At 46.6% G+C, this 16711-nt stretch overlaps 1 protein-coding gene across 34 annotated transcripts in view; it reads right to left on the bottom strand.

Annotated features, from left to right (window-relative positions):
• The window catches only part of MADD (MAP kinase activating death domain), a 121668-nt gene that overhangs the window by 80160 nt on the left and 24797 nt on the right, over positions 1-16711 (bottom strand). For 19 of the 34 annotated variants that reach the window (XM_048852044.2, XM_075129572.1, XM_075129586.1 and 16 more), the window contains exons 3-11: positions 15671-16285; positions 12415-12718; positions 11890-12021; positions 10959-11072; positions 10114-10194; positions 3406-3462; positions 2504-2682; positions 1039-1274; positions 447-603 (exon numbers count right to left, since the gene is read on the bottom strand). In XM_048852044.2, coding sequence (XP_048708001.2) covers positions 447-603; positions 1039-1274; positions 2504-2682; positions 3406-3462; positions 10114-10194; positions 10959-11072; positions 11890-12021; positions 12415-12718; positions 15671-16285 — 1875 coding nt within the window. The remainder of the gene's footprint in view (positions 1-446; positions 604-1038; positions 1275-2503; positions 2683-3405; positions 3463-10113; positions 10195-10958; positions 11073-11889; positions 12022-12414; positions 12719-15670; positions 16286-16711) is intronic. The other 15 variants (XM_075129575.1, XM_075129591.1, XM_075129578.1 and 12 more) reach the window with 1 other exon arrangement.

Below are 16711 nucleotides of genomic sequence, written 5' to 3'. Positions count from 1 at the left end.
GAGAGGCTTCATGTAGCTTTGTGTTTTGAGGAGGGATTTGAAAGAAAGGAGGGATACTTGTTGCAATAAGGGAAGAAGGACAATCCATGAGCAAAGGGCAGCATGGAAGAAAGCAAAGAGAGGAGCATGGCAAAAGGGAGTTTAGAAATCCAAGTGGACCAAAGGGAGTAGGACGAATCAGAGGCAAAGGCAGAGTGATGTTAAAAAAAAAAAAGCTTGAAGATGAAGAGTTTATGAAAGCCAAGGAAGGGAATCGGAGGCAGCTGTGACACAGTCAGAGCAGTGAAGAAAAATTACTTTAGCAGCAGTGCGTTTTATAGACTGAAGAAACAAGGTGGGAATCTTTGAGGTCAGAGAAACAGGTTGCAATGGCAAAGCAAGAGATGACCAGAACATTTACAATGACCTTTAGTTAGTAACTGAATAGTGTCATGTTCCCCACCAACCTGTCATCAGTAGGTTCAGAATCTGTTTCCTTCTCTGTGGGGACACTCAATGCCTCAGCCAGCTGCGAATTGCTATCATAGACACGGTAGTGGATTGGTTGAAGCTGGTGAGCATACCATTTTGGTTTGTCACCAATCAGGGCTGGGTCGAACATGTCTGCAAAGAAAAAAAAACAGGAAAAAGGAGAGTTAAATGAACTTCGTTATTTGTATTATGGCAACACAGAGAGGCCCTGATTAAATGAGGCCTCATTGTGCTAGGCACTATAAAACCACATAGGAACAGAGAGTCCCTGTCCTGAGGAGCTTACAGAGTGCAGACAGACAAGACACAAATAGGTGAAACAAACAACAGGGGGAGGATAACAATGACAATAATTCAACAGAAACCCACAACCAATTGGGACAAGGAGGTTTCAGTTCAAGACTCATTTCAAGGACCCTTACTGGAAAAGAAGGTCCCTTCCACAGCAAGAATAGGCTCCATTGCTGGAACGGTGTGTTGACTAGCCAACTTCTTTCCCAGCAGTGTCTTCATATTAGAAGCTTCTGAATTAGAGAGGGTGAGGGGAAAGGCAGGACCAGGACTTACTGTTGTGGATCCTTTGAAAAGCATAGTTAGTTGGGTTGAGAGACCACTCTCCGAAGTATTCCACTGCTTGTGTCCTAGACAGCTTGTCTGCGAAAGCTGTCTGCTTTGGCCTAGATGCAAGAAAAGAATTGGCCTGAAAGGCCACCACAGGCCGGGGGAAGAGGCGAAGGGTGCGGGTGTGCATCTGGAAACCCTGCAAAACGTTTGGTGAGTTGAAGAATCTCACCATAGCAACCCTAAGAAGAAAATAGATGGTAATATGTCAGATGCAGACATGGAACCTCAAAAGGCGAGGGGGGACACACAGGGCCTTTAAATGTTACACAACAGGCAACATTTCCACCCAGGAGTGTTTCCCAAAGGGAAGGGTGATACAAGATAGGAATGGGAAGTGTGACTCTCACTGGGAAAAGGGGTTTTCGAGAGAAACTGCTTTGGTTTAACTTTCCTTTCCCTCACAGCAGGTGCTTTGTAAACCCTACTCACACAAGGCTTGTCAGCCCAACCAACTGCTTCTGGCAAAGAAGCCCCTTCATGATTGATCATCCCTTATACCAGCCAGTAGAGTTGCTAATAAGAAGACAGGTTTCTGGGGATTACATTTCTTACAGTGAATATGACTGGTGGAAAGCCCGACCGTTCTCCTTTCACTACAAACTGTTGTTTTCTCTCCTTTAGCCAGTTCCTTACCCACCTTACAATTCTTGAACTAATCCCCACCTCTCCAATCACTAGTAATTTCCCATGTGGCACCATGTCAAATGCTTTACTGAAGTCCAGATGGGTTAGATCTACTTCATCTCTCTTATCTAAAAAATCAGTTATCTAAACAAAAGAAAGATATCAGATTAGTCTGACATGATCTACCTTTGGTAAACCCATGCTGCAATTGATCCTACTTTCACGCCTTTAATTATTCTTTCCATCCAAATTTGTTCTAAAGCGTTGCATATTATTGAGGTCAGATTAATGGGTCTGAAGTTGCCTTGATCACTTTATTTCATTTTCTTAAATATAGATAGGACGTTTGCTATTCTACTGCCATATTGTACCACCCCCATCTCATAGATCTATTAAAAATCCTTGCTACCAGACGAGTAATTTCATGTTCTTTCAATGTTCTGGGAGTGAGACTATCCAGTCCCCTCATCTTGAGCCCTTTGAGTTTTGCTTCCCCTTTGGACATGGTAATTTCCATTTCTATACATTCATTCTCATTAGCTATCTTGCCTTTGCTGCCATGTTCTGCATCATCATCAGTGAGCTCCTGACACAAACTTCATGGTAACCACTGCCTTAACATGTTTATTTGAAGATAATTTTTTTTATAGCTAACATTCAGTGTTTATCTGAAGGACAGAGATACAGACTGGCTTACAACATGGCACCCTCAGCAAGTCCTGCACTTCCTTCTCAAGTGTGAACCCTATGGAGGTTCGGTATGTAGGTGCCTGGTCAGCCTCACCTGGTGGCCACATCCACAGAGTCCACATCATTGCCATAGATCAGGGGGTTGAATTCCGTGGAAGGGGTGGACTGTAGGCCATTCTGAGGTCTTCCCATGAGCAGTGGGATCTCCTGTCCCTCATGGAACTTCTCTAGGTTAAGAATGGGCTGGGTATTCAGACTCATGCTGGCCAAGGCCTGAGAAGCAACAGGTCACATGCACAGTCAGCAAGAAACCATTATTCAGGCAAGAATATAAAGAGTAGAGCTGACTTGACCCCTAAGCAATCACAGCCCTTGTGCCAGGTTCTAGTGCACTCTCAGGAATATGTCTGCACCATTCTCTGCCCCCCACTCAGCCAAGAAAGAAATCCCTGTGTTGGGTTCCTGACCCTGCATTTGCTGGATTGCCCCATCAACCTCCTCACTGATGACAGTCCTGGGAACAGCACACAGTGTCAGATTTCTGAATGGTTGATAAAAGTAAAAACAGATGCTTCCAATCGTCCAAAACCTGCCAGGTTCAGGGCATGCAGCATTCTGGATCCAGCAGCTTGCTGGAGATTTATTCCTATCTCCAGTAGTCAGAAATACACTCCTTGGACCCAATCAGTATCTTGGCTGTTAGCCATAATCCCAGGACATAAACCTGCAATTCTCAGTTTCTCACCTGGGTGAACTCTGTGCCTTTCTATAGAAATAGCATTATCCCAAGCCCTGATAGCATCATCTTGAAAGTGCACTTGAAGTAGTAAAGGTCTAACTTCCTAGTCTTACAACCAGATTGGTCCCAAATCTCCCCCATTTCTCCTCCTGTTCCTTGAGTCTCCTCCTCTAGCCTCCCTTTCAAAAGTCAATAAGTAAAGCACAAAAGAATAAAAATCATGGAAAGTTGAGGGGAAAAAGAGTAAAATAAAGAACCTTGTTGTCAGGCGTGAGCAGCTGTTGCTGAGTGATTGCAGTCATGCTAGCCAGACACTGGAGGCAAGATGGAAGATCACATGACAACATCAGTGGCCAATCAGAGCCAAGACGAACACATTACCACAGACAGATGGAGAAAAAAAAAAAACTATTACTACCAAATATCACAGATGAGAAAGGAAATAAAAGGGACCACAAATCAGTGCAATTCCTGAAAGAAGCCAGCATGCGCCATCATCCCTCATCTGCTCCCCACTAGACCCTCCTTCTTCCCAGAAAGTGATAACATTCCAGTCCCATGGTTGTGAACAGAGATTTTTCCAATGAGACTTAAAAATCCAAGGTCCTTGCTGCTCTGTATGGATATTACTGACCAGATGGCATTCTATGTAAGGGTTAGGTGTTAACCTAAGTGTCACTGGCCAAAGTTTCTTCTTTCCACATTGCTGTGCACCAACAGGTAGTCAGCCTTCTCCCTCCCCCGGCAGTGGTAAGGTATGTTCTGAGCTTAGTTGATTGCTTTGGAATCCTTGGACAGAAGTTGCCAAAGGAATATCATTTTTTGTTCTACTAATGTTCAACCTCTCCCCAGTGTTTGGGAGTTTTGCTGAACAGCCCTTAAACAGTAGGGAAAAACAGGTTTTGGGGTAGCAAGTGTAGTTTCCACTGCAGGATCATTTTCTGGTGAAAGCAACAGGGCATCTGGGATCCTACAAAAGGTTATTCAAATAGCTCTATAGAGGCAGAAATAGCAGCCCTCACCAACACACTTTACCTTTAGGTAGTGCATGCAGTGTACAGAAGGAGAAATATAGAAATAAAGAGATAAAATCTGCTTGACAGGATCAGCCAACCCTGTCCCAAGCTGATTAATGGCTTAACGGGACCTGAGAGGAGGCATTGGGACCTCATTTATGGAAAGAGGGAAAAGATTATTTGAGAGAGAGAGAGAGAGGGGTCAAGTCCAGGGAGAGGCCTGGAGCATTTACGTGGGTGAAAACAAGATGTGGGGTACTAACTAGACCCCCAACTGCAGCAAGAGATAGAAACTGGCTGCAAAACCCTAAAGCATATCTCAAAGGGTCCCTCAGCTGGCCAAGTATACTCACTGAAGCTGTAAAGTTCCCAGGGATTTCTCTTTTGCCCCACCCACTCACTACTCCAGGGGTCAACAACCTTTCAGAAGTGGCATGCCAAGTCTTCATTTATTCACTCTAATTTAAGGTTTCGCGTGCCAGTAATAATAATCCATGCGATCCATGCTGAGCTGCGCCCCCTCTTGTCCCTGTCTGCACCGCTCACTGCCCCAGGCTGGGGCCAGAGGGCCACAGCTGGGGGCAACTGCAGAGCCCCGGGCCGGCGGCTGGGACCCCAGGTCAGCAGCAGAGCCCCCTGGACCAGTGACCATGACCGACAGTGGACTGAGCGGGGCCCGTGGCCAGTACCCCAGGCCAGCAGCAGAGCCCTCCGGACCGGGACCTGGGGCTGGCAGCGTGTTGAGCGGGGCCCGGCAGCCAGTACCCCAGGCCAGCAGCGGAGCCCCTGGGACCAGTGGCCAGGACCCGGGGCCAGCAGCAGGCTGAGTGGGGCCGGCGGCCAGAACCCCGGCTGGCAGCGGAGCCACCGGGACCAGTGGCCAGGACCTGGGCAGTGAGAGTGCCACTGAAAATCAACCTGCATGCTGCCTTTGGCACGCTTGCCATAGGTTGTCTACCCCTGCACTACTCTAAAGGAGAGAAGAAGTGAGCTGTTTCTGAAAACTCTGTCTATGGCTACTGCAAAGAAAAACCAGCAGGGCACAATTTCGGAGCCCAGGTCAACTGACTCCAGCTTGGGTTGCAAGGCTAAAAACAACAGTCTAGATTGAGGTCAGCAACCGTTCAAAAGTGGTGTCCCAAGTCTTCATTTATTCACTTTAATTTAAGGTTTCGCGTGCCAGTAATACATTTTAACATTTTTTTAGAAGGTCTCTCGCTATAAGTCTACATATTATATAAGTAAACTATTGTCGTATGTAAAGTAAACAAGGTTTTCAAAACGTTTAAGAAGCTTCTTTTAAAATTAAATTAAAATGCTGACCTTACGCCGCTGGCCTGGTCAGCCCGCTGCCAGCCTGCTCAGCCCGCTGCCAGCCTGGGGTTCCGTGCACCTCGGCTGGCAGCAGGCTGAGCGGGGCCTGCAGCCGGGACCCCGGCTAGCAAGGGGCTGGCAGCCAGAACCCCAGACCGGCAGTGGGCTGAGCGGGGCCAACGGCGGGGACTCCAGACTGGCAGTGGGCTGAGTGGCTCAGCCCGCTGCAGGTCTAGGGTTCAGTCCGCTGGCTCTTGCCAGCCAGGGTTCCAGCTGCCGGCCCCACTCAGGCCACTGCTGGTCTGGGAACCCGGCCCTGCCCACAGAGAGGGGGTACCTACCTTCTCCCTGGTTCTAGCCCATTCTCTTCCTCTCTCTCTACACTGAGCTGAGGGTGGGAGGTGCACTGAGCACAAGGCTGGGGGTGAAGGAGCAGGCTGGGGGTTTGGGTGCAGGGTCTGGCCAGGAGCTAGAATGAGGGAGGGGGCTCAGGGTTGGGGCAAGAGGTTTGGGTGTGGAGTGCTTACCTGGGCAGCTCCCATGTGGTGCGAGGGGTGCAGGTGGGAATGTGGGAGGGTGCAGGAGCTCCTGTTTGGTGCTCAGGGTGGGGGTGGGAATGTGGGGGGTGCAAGAGTCAGGGCATAGGGTGGGGGGCTGGGTATGTTTGGGGGGTACTGGAGTCAGGGCTGGGGTCGTGGGGGGGTGTAGGGGTCAGGGCAGAGGGCTGGGTGTGTGGAGGGGGCAGGGCTCAGGGCAAGGGGCTGGGGAGGGGGGGATGTAAGGGTCAGGGCAGAGGTCTGGGGGCTGTGGGCTGGGGTCATGGGGGTGCTCCCAGCCCCCTGCCCAGAGAGGCTCACAGCAGAGGGCTGCAGGGGATATGCCCTGATTCCACTAGCCTTCCCCAAGGCCCCGTCCCCACCTCTTCTCCGCCTCCTCCCTGGAGCAGCGAGCATGCCGCTTCTCCCCCTCCCGTGCAAGGGCCATCAGCACATCAGCGGCAGGGAGAGGAGGAGGGGCAGGAACGCAGCATGCTGGGGGAAGAGGCGGGGGAGGGGGGAGCTTGCCTGCCCTGCAGCAGCTGCCGGCAGGACCAAGCTTCTTCATCCTGCCTGGGGAGCAGAGAAGAGTGGGCCGGGGCGAGCAGGATTTTTAATGGCACGCTGCTGCTTGCCGGGGTCCGGGCCTGGGTTCGGCAGTGGGCTGAGTGTGGCCAGCGGCTGGGACCTGGCAGGCAGCAGCATACCATTAAAAATCGGCTCACGTGCAGTCTTTGGCAGGCATGCCATAGGTTGCCAACCCCTGGTGTAGATACTCTCATTCACGCTTGAGCCCAGGGTCTAAAACCCAGAGAGGTATGAGGATCTTGGATCCCAGGCTCCAGCCCAAGTGGGAACACCTACATTGCTATTTTTAGCCTGGCAGCACAAGCCCCTTGAGGTCAAGTCAACTGACTAGGGTTCTGAGACTCAGTGCTGAAGGTTTTACTTTGCCATGTACACACCCCCTTAAGCAATTGTTATTACATCAGAACATTAGAATGGACCACACAGGGTCAGACCAATGGTCCATTTAGCCCAGTATCCTGTCTTCCAATAGCGGCCAGTGCTAGTTGCTTCAAAGGGAATGAACAGAGCAGGGCAAGCATCAAGCAAACCATCCCATCCTCCAGTCCCAGCATCTGATAGTCAGAGACGAGGGACACCCAGAGCACAGGGTTACATCCCTTACTATCCTGGCTAATAGCCATTGATGGACCTATCCTCCATGAACTTACCTAATTCTTTTTTTCCATCTAGTTTTAGTTTTGACCTTCACAAGACCCCCTGGCAACAAGCTCAACAGGTTGACAACTTCATTGTGTGAAGAAGTACTGCCTTTTCTTTGTTTTAATCCTGCTGCCTATTAATTTCACTGGCTGACAACCTGGTTTTTGTGTGAGGTAAATAACACTTCCTTATTCACTTTCTCGACACCATTCATGATTTTATAGACCTCTATCATATTCCCCCCCTTCCCCGCTGCCCTCCCTACCTCCCCCCATCATCATCTCTTTTACAAGCTGAACAGTCCCAGTCTTTTTAATCTCTCTTCATATGGAAGCTGTTCCATACCCTTCATCATTTTTGTTGCCCTTCTCGGAACCTTTTCCATTTCTGATATAACTTTTTTGAGATAGGGTGACCAGAACTGCACACAGAATCCCAAGTGTGGGGATACCATTTACATAGTGACATTATGATATTTTCTGTCTTATATATCCATTCCTTTCCTAATGCTTCCTAACATTGTTAGCTTTTTTGACTGCCGCTACACACTGAATAGATATTTTCAGAGAACTATCCACAATAACTCCAATATCTCTGTCTCGAGTGGTAACTGTTAATTTAGAGCCCATCATTTTGTACGTATAGTTGGAATATTTTCCAATGTGCATTTATCAATACTGAATTTCATCAACCATTTTGTTGCCCAGTCATCCAGTGTTGCGAGATCCCTTTTTAACTCTGCACAGCCTGCCTTGGACTTAACTATCTTGAGTAGTTTATCATCATCTGCAGACTTTGCCACCTCATCCTTTACCTGTTTTTCCAGATCGTTTATGAATACAATGAACAGCGTTGGCCCCAGTACACATCGCTGGGGGACACTATTTACATCCCCATTCTGAAAATTGACCATTTATTCCTACCATTTGTTTGTCTTTTAATCAGTTACTGATCCGTGAGAGGACCTTCCCTCTTATCCCATGACTGCTTACTTTGCTTAAGAGCCTTTGGTAAGGGACCTTGTCAAAGGCTTTCTGAATGTCCCAGTACACTATATCCACCGGAAAAATCTTTGTCCACATCTGTTGACCCCCTCAAAGAATTGTAACAGATTGCTGAGGAAGGATTTCCCTTTACAAAAGGCCTATTGACTCTTTCCCAACAAATCGTGTTCATCTGTCTCTCTAATAATTCTGTTCTGTACTTCAATCAATTTGCCCAGTACTGAAGTTAGGCTTACTGTTCTGTAAGTGCCAGGGTAATCTCTGGAGCCTATTTTAAAAAATGGTGTCACATTAGTTATCCTCCAGTCATCTGGTACAGAATCTGATTTTAGTGATAGGTTACATACCACAGTTAGTAGCTCCACAATTTCACATTTGAGTTCCTTCAGAACTCTTGGGTGAATACCATCTGGTCCTGGTAACATACTACTGTTTAATTTATCAATTTGTTCCCAAACCACCTGTAATGACACCTCAGTCTGGGACAGTTCCTCAGACACATCACCTAAAAAGAATTGCTCAAGTGTAGGAATCTCCTTCAGATCCTCTGCAGTGAAAACCGATGCAAAGAATTCTTTTAGCTTCTCTGCAATGGGCTTGTCTTCCTTGTGTGCTCCTTTAGCACCTCAACCGCCCAGTGATCCCATTTATTGTTTAGCAGGCCTTCCTGCTTTTGATGTACTTAAAAAATGTTTTTGCTGTTAGTTCCTGAATCTTTTGCTCTTCAAATTCATTTTTGTCCTATTTATACTTTTACACTTGACTTGCCAGAATTTATTCTCCTTTCTATTTTCCTCAGTAGGACTTGACTTCCAATTTTTAAAGGATGCCTTTTTGTCTCTGCTTCTTTTTCGCAGTTGTTTAGCCATGGTGGCATTTTTTCGTTCTCTATTTTTTAATTTGGGGAATACATTTAATTTGAGCCTCTATTATGGTGTTTTCAAAAAGATTCCATGTAGCTTGCAGGCATTTCACTCTTGTGACTGTTCAATTTCTATTTAACTATCTTCCTCGGTTTTGTGCAGCTCCCATTTCTGAAGTTAAATGCTACTGTGGTGGGGCTTCTTTTGTATTCTCCCCCCACCCAAAAGATGTTAAATTTAATTATATCATGATCACTATTACCAAGCGGTTCAACTATATTCACAGAACAAGATCCTGTGCTCCACTTAGGACTAAATCAAGAATTGCCTCTCCCTATTCAAGGTCCAAGACTAACTGCTCTATAAGCAGTGTTTTATTCAGGTGCTCCAACCTGGGGGGAGCAGGGGAGGAGCCTACCAGACACCCTCTGGAAGGGCACGCCAAAGGAATAAGCATCTTAAACGGGTAGAATGAGAAATATCAAGCCCCACACTTCCCTAAGCAAAGCGGCGGCCGGGGGGGGGAGATAGCAAACGGAAAAACAACTGAAGAAGATGAACTGAAGACCCCTAGGGAGATTTACAGGGAGCTCTGCAAACAAGAGAATAGCCTCAGACTTTGGTCATTCTGGAAGGAGCACTGTTTGGGAAGAAACCATATGGCCTATGGGTCTCAAGGAAGTATGTCTTTGCAGCTTTATTACTCAGCTGCCCATGCTGACAGAGTCCACCACCACACTCAGAGCAGGAGGTCTCCCCAGGCCAGGTGGTTAGCTGACTGAGAGGCAGCTGCCTGAACAAGAGGGATCTTCTCTACCCAAAGTCAGTCTCAGGTGTCTGGCACCACAGTATCCAAGTGCCAAATGGCCCTTACAGAATGTGCTATACTAGACCCAGTGATCCGCACAGCTGCCCTCTTACACAGATCAGCACCTGTTGAGTTGAGGCAGTCTAGCTAGTCTGATGTCCACTCCTCACCAGACCCCTGGAGTGGCCACTTACCTGTTTCAGGTGTTTTTTAAGCTCTAATGCCTCTGGCTCTGGCAGGACTGGCAAAGATTCTGCGTTCGTGGGAACAATCACCTGGAATTAAACAGCAAAACAATTTTCGATAGTAGCCACCCCCAGGGTGGAGTCCTGTGCTTTATGAGACCTGATAGAGAACAAAGGCTGCAGAAGACTTAGATGGGATCAGTACTTTGATTTTCACGCCCTTGGGGTTAGGGAGGAGTTACTTTATGCTTCATAAAAGAAAATTCAAACTTTTCTAAACACAGATTCCCAGTTTATTAGAGGATGTTACATGTGTTTCCCTTTAAGCAGCATTGATGATACCACAATGTAGAGTTGCTTATATGGTCCTCTGAATTACCACACCAAATTCTGCAGGAAGACACTTACCAGATCTAATTTCCTCTCTCCTCCAAAAGCTGTAAGAAAAATAGGGTCCTGACTGCCAAGTAGACAATGTGGTTTTATAACTCCTTTGAGGGTTTATTCTCCCTCTGTAGTTTCTCACAGGGCAGGCAGGCAGGCAGGCAGACTACTTTAAATTTGCCCTAACTCCTACATTATTTCTATTATAATGATTTAAGAAAAAAAATAAATTCCTTTCAAGAGTCATTTTCAGCTGAAATAGTAGGAGGGGAGTGGGAAAAGGGACCTCAAGACAGCGCCTAGAAAACCATGCAGTAAAAGCACTGGGGTAGCAGAAAGCGATGTGACTGCAGTCATGTGTGCACTTGGGCATGTGCACTGCATTTCTCAAAACCACCATGGGCATGGGGGTTTCCACTAAACTGTCCCCTCTCATCAAAACCAAAGGCTCCTGAGTACAGATCACTTACCTTATTGGTGTCCAGGTCAACAAGCCACACATCATCAGGCATTTTAAAGTCTAGTTTGTAAAGGAAGAAGCTGGCTGGGACCCCAATGATGTAGGGTGTGGGGGCCAACAGTAACTAGAGGAAAAAGGAAAGAATAAGGGAAAGATCTGTATTGGTAATGCTCACACCTTCCTTCCTAAATACATTGTCTACAATCCAGTTACAGGAGAGGGGACAACACAAAAAGTACCAGCCAGTTATCACAGCTGGCATCCATTCCACAGCTCTCATACACAGTCCAACAGAGGGACACAAAGAGGACAAAACTCAAAGGTCCTGAAGAAGAAATGCAATTTTCCCAGCAACCATCCAGAATGGACACGCTTTCCTTTGGTGAAGTAACCAGCCTCTTGGGAAGGGAAAATTCTTTAGAAGAAACCCAACAGCTTGCTGCTCTACTCATGGGCCCAGTGGTGAAAAAGTTCACAGAAGAGCCCAAGCCAGACAGGGAACAAATCACAGACACAGACAGATGCAGAGTCTGAATGTATTTTGTATTGATTGAAGGTGCTGATTCCACTGCTCTGGGAATAAAGCCATTTTTAAAAAAACTGATTCAATTTCAAGCTGATGGTGTTGCTAAAGCAGCACAGGCAATGAAGAAAAAGTATTTTAAAATCTACACTGAAAAACTATGAAGCGATACAGGAAGTTGTTCCTGACATCAGGAGCTGCAGAGAAGACGGCTCTCACACCTACACTGACCAGACTGCGTGAAGGGATCAAAATAATATCAGATTGCTATTGACTTGTAGTAGATTGAGACCAACCACTTGGAGATGGGGCCTTTTATTCCCTAAAATACCCGGTCACCCCACACTGGACAGAGTTCTTACAGCAGAAGAATGCAGGATAGAACTGAAGTTGCAGCTGATGAGATAATGTGACATACCTGTTCTGCAGAAGCCATGCAGGTGGGGAGCAGTGGGATCACTGGGAACATGTACTCCAGTGGATAGATCATAGCCACAAATGCCATCACGGACATGGAGAGAGCATTATAGTCTCGGGATTGCAGCACCACCTATGGCCAAGACAACTCATGTTAGCACCATATCCATCATTCATCCAGCCCAGGGATTCCCACAAAAGGAGCTCCAAAATAAACCTCTCCCTCTCCTGATGCTTCCACAGGGCTATGTGATACTTTGCTCTGCCTCCATGTGACTTGGCTGTTATTAGATGGGATGATCGTGCATCAGCAAAAGTCTTTCCACAAACAAACCTCTGAACACTCTGCACAGAAAGCAAGACCCTCCCAGATTGGAACTTCAGGTGGGGCTTCCCACATGCAAACTATTCCTAGAACCGCAGAGGGACATCAGTCCTACCCACCAACATTGTTAGATTTCTAATTGTCTTTGTACTGGTTAGAAGCCATAGACCGACCGACCAACAAACATCTTCTCCCTCTCACCTTGTGCTCCAGAAGGATGCATGACAGCACCTGCAAACAAGCATCCACTCCCAAAAGTTCCAAGGGCAGATGCAAGGGGAAATCCACCAACGTGAAGCGGGATGGGTCAGGAAGAGCAAATGTCAAGGCTGGTTGCAAATCATGTGGTAAGACTTCCACATCCACTCGCTTCTGGCCTGCAACAGGTACAGGTGAGCGGAGCAGGCGATAAATCCAGGCCTCTATCTCACGCAGGTCATGTAGCAATGCACTGGATTTCTCTTCCACTAGGAGAGCACCTGTGAAAATCCGCCACATGGTATCCCTGTATGGGGAGAATGATGAGGTTAACACAGTCCCATAGAGACATTCTGCAGCTGCTCCACTCAGAATTTTGCCAGGCTCCTCCATGGAAGGCCAGAATCCCCAAAGACTACCAGGCAGCAGAAAACAGTGTAACACAGTTCTCACCGTCCAGCCAGGGAAGAGGAAGGGATAGTAGGTGTTTAAATTACTCTGTTAAAGCAAAGCATTAAGAACATAAATCTTACTGTGGTGAGAACAGTCACGGCTATACCACCTGGGGCTAGGGTCTCATCAGATCTCATTAGCTAAACAGGGTCGAGATCTCCCAAGAAACCCCAGAACAGGATTCAGTGGGTGCCACTCCCCATGAGACTGCAATGAACCAATGTCCCAGCACAGTGTTATAAAACTCTGTGCTGCTAGAGGCAACGAAACCAGAGCCCAAACAGTTAAAAATCCCAATGCATTTTTCAGAAGAATTTGGGGATCCTGGCATCTGGCCCAAATTCCAATTCAGGTAATTACACTGAGTTTCACTAAATTTCTCCAGTTTTCACTTGATATAATATTCTTTTTTTCCCACTTCCTGTCCTAAACCGTTGAGCAATGTTGCTGTGACCTGTAAAACAGCTAAAGTATCCCATTTCATTGACAGGACTACAGATTCCTCTAGCTAGTCTGTGAAGTTCCTTAGCATTTTAGGGAAATGGATGGCCAGTAAAGAGAATATCTCATCCTCAAGCCCTTCTGCAATATTCTAATCTGGCAAAGTGATTAAACATCATTTCCCACTTGGAGAGCTGAAGGTCTCTCCCCTTTAGCTAGTGTACACAGAGCCCACTGAAGTGAAACAGCCCCATGTTAGAGGCAGGGCCAGGTAACTATTCTAGCATACATGTTTATTCTTTCGGGATTTAGTCCCACAGGAAGTTGGCTCCCGAGGACCTACCTAGAAAGCCAGATAAGGAAGAGACGGGAGATCAAAATACAGACGGAATTTTGAATTTAAGAGTACTCTGGTGGGTAGAGTACCACAGCTTTGGTTTTAGGAACTTTTTTTTTTTTTTAAACTCTACTCTCCAGCCATTCCCAGTATACAGGACATCAGACTGCTCCCTTAGCACACTCACTCTCCCAGAGCATGGGTCAAGCAGCTTTCTCTCATGCAGCCTTCACCTCAAAACCCTCTTTTCGTGCTCTCTAGGGTCTCCAAGTCCTATGATAATGAAAGCCTGCAACTTAAACTTCCCTGATGCTGCACACACAGCTGTACAGCCCATGCCCCTAGCCATTACCTACATTCATAGATTCTAATGTCAGAAGGGACCATTGTGATCATCTAGCCTGACTTCCTGTACAGCACAGGCCATAGAACTTCCTCAAAATAATTCCTAGAGCAGAGCTTTTAAAAAAAAACACCCAGTCTTAACTTAAATGTTGTCAGTGATGAAGAATCCACCACAACCGTTGGTAAATTGTTCCACTGGTTAATTAATCTCACTGTTAAAAATGTGCACCTTATTTCCAGTCTGAATTGGTCTAGCTTCAACTTCCAACCACTGGATCGTGTTTTACCTTCTCTGCTAGACTGAAGAGCCAATTATTAAATATTTGTTCCCCATACACTCCCTTCACTTCCTGGTCATCCCCCCAACCCCCACTTTCCCCTATCTGCTGCTCAGCTTCTCTTAACTCCTGAATGGCCATTTTCTACCACCATGGAACCTTCCAGCTTGCACACTCCATCTGGCCAGCACCAGAAATTATTTCTCTCTCTAAAGTGCAGTTATAATCAGAGAAGTAACTGAAATTGATATGAAATTCCAGCTTTATTCTGTCTCAGTGTCTATCAAAGCTCATTTTACAACTCAGCTAAAGCCAGGGAGCCACAAATTTTCATCTGAAAATCCAACTAGTTTTGTTCTGCCTCTGATGTTGGCACCAAAAAAGATTCTGACACCGGAATTTGGCTGGCAAATCCACTGACGATGCATGGGGCAGAATAAAATCCATCTTGCTCTCTTATGGTAGTATGGCACCTGAGGAGATTTAAGATGTAACATTATTACTAGCAGATCATTGCCCTAACAGCATGGATATCTTCTCCTATCCCCACCCACCAAGTCAGGCCTGGGACCACTAGCAAGGTATTTATACAATCAGAAATTAGAGATAAGACTATAACCCAGCATATGTATCTGACATCAGGGCAGGATTGTTTCCTATTGTATATGTTCTACCTTTTGCTGTAAACACAATAATCCAGGTGCAGTCACACTATGGCTGTAGAAAGAGGTACTATGCCTTCCCTGCTCCATGGTGAAATATTCCTTTGTGTATGCATCCCATATAACTGGGATTTTCAGCTACCATTTCACATTTTAAGATCATGTTTCATTTATCACAACAAACCACCAGTTGGTCTCACTTAGCTACTCCTCCTGCTCAGGTTTCTTCCTTCCCATTTAGCATTTATTTCAGATTATTTCTCCTCAAATGCATTAGCTACATTTTTCCCCGAGTTGAAATTCTTTGCATTATTTACTTATGATTCTAATTTCTGTCTCTGTACCTCCATGGTCAAAATTATATCAGTCATGTTGTGCATCACCATGGCACTCAGATGCCACAGATATGACAACGGTATCAATGTCTAGATTTAGAAAGGATAGATCAAATTTAGATAGAGTTATCAGCAGGGTACTGCCTCTGTTTCATGTAGGTGCACTACTGTTTAAAATAAAATCCAGTTATTGAATTAGACAACTATGAATTTTTACAAAAATTATCACAGATCCCTCCCTCTTGCAAAGCTGAATTAGAACAGAAACATCTCAGCACAGACGAACAGTAACCACCTCCACTACTCCTGCAAACACACATATACAGATAATTTAGAGCAGAGGCTGAAGCAGAGAACTGCAGCCCTTGGAGAGTAAGAGAAAGGGCCTCTTTCCCCTACCCCACATACCTTTGCACCCCTCGAGGGATCCCCAGCTTCTTGCCCAGCAGCCTCTCACTGCAGCAGTCCACTAGCCTCTTCAGGATGTATAAACACTCACGGAAACTGGAGAAGAAGGGGTAATGACTAATGATGCACAGGGACGTCAGGGTGCTGTTCCGGGAGTGATGGCTGCCTCTGGCCACACGCTTACTGCGAGGTGACCGGTTGACATCTGGAGTGGATTCTGAGCTTGGTGTCTTCAGTGAAGAGCCACTCTCTGAACTCTCATTGCCCACCTCCTCTTGGGCAATGGAAGAATCCCCAGCTTTGGGGGGTTTTTGTCCATCCCGAACTCGATGCCCACCAGTGCCTTCTGCTTTCTCCTTGGGCACTCGCTTCTGGAAGGAGCGGTAGAAGTTGACACAGATCCCATAGCGAATGACACCCGAATCTTTGTCTGTGAGTGTGAAGACAAAGGAGGTGTCATCTCGCAGACTCATGCGTTTTTGCCGTACACTCAAGCATCCCTCCGGCTGACAGAAGAACACCACATCGGGAGGCAAAGGGAAATCTGCATGGTCTTCCAGAGGGTAACGTCGCAGCAGCTCAGGGGTCTGGGCCACACTATCACTGCTTGGCTGCCTATAAAGAACACAATCACACAATTACCCAGCTGGGCAATTCCAACATAAACCTTGGCCACCCCACATGCAACCTGTCTAGTCCATATGGAATGAGCTTCAACCTCTGCCTCCTCCAATACCTAAAGGGAGCACAGCTTCTCAGTCAGTAGACATACAAGGAGGCCCAGGACCACCGGGGAAGGAAGGCATAGGGGACCAGAATCATAGGATGGGAAAGGAATGGTCTATAATGTCAACACTGAGGTACAAGGGGGAGCAGACATCCCCAAGTGTGACAAAGAGGAAGAGATCCATAGGTGTGTCACTGTGGAAGTGCATCTTCTTGAGAAGGGAAGTTTCCCTGATTTTGATTTATAAAATGCAACCAACTACATATATCTCTGGGTGACACTTAGCCAGAGAAGACACAGATTTTTTTCTCCTC

Source organism: Caretta caretta, chromosome 6 (assembly GCF_965140235.1).
Source record: "Caretta caretta isolate rCarCar2 chromosome 6, rCarCar1.hap1, whole genome shotgun sequence".
NCBI classification, from domain to species: Eukaryota; Metazoa; Chordata; order Testudines; family Cheloniidae; genus Caretta; species Caretta caretta.
The sequence above is the reverse complement of the archived record's forward strand: the minus strand, read 5'-3'. Positions and strand labels throughout refer to the sequence as shown.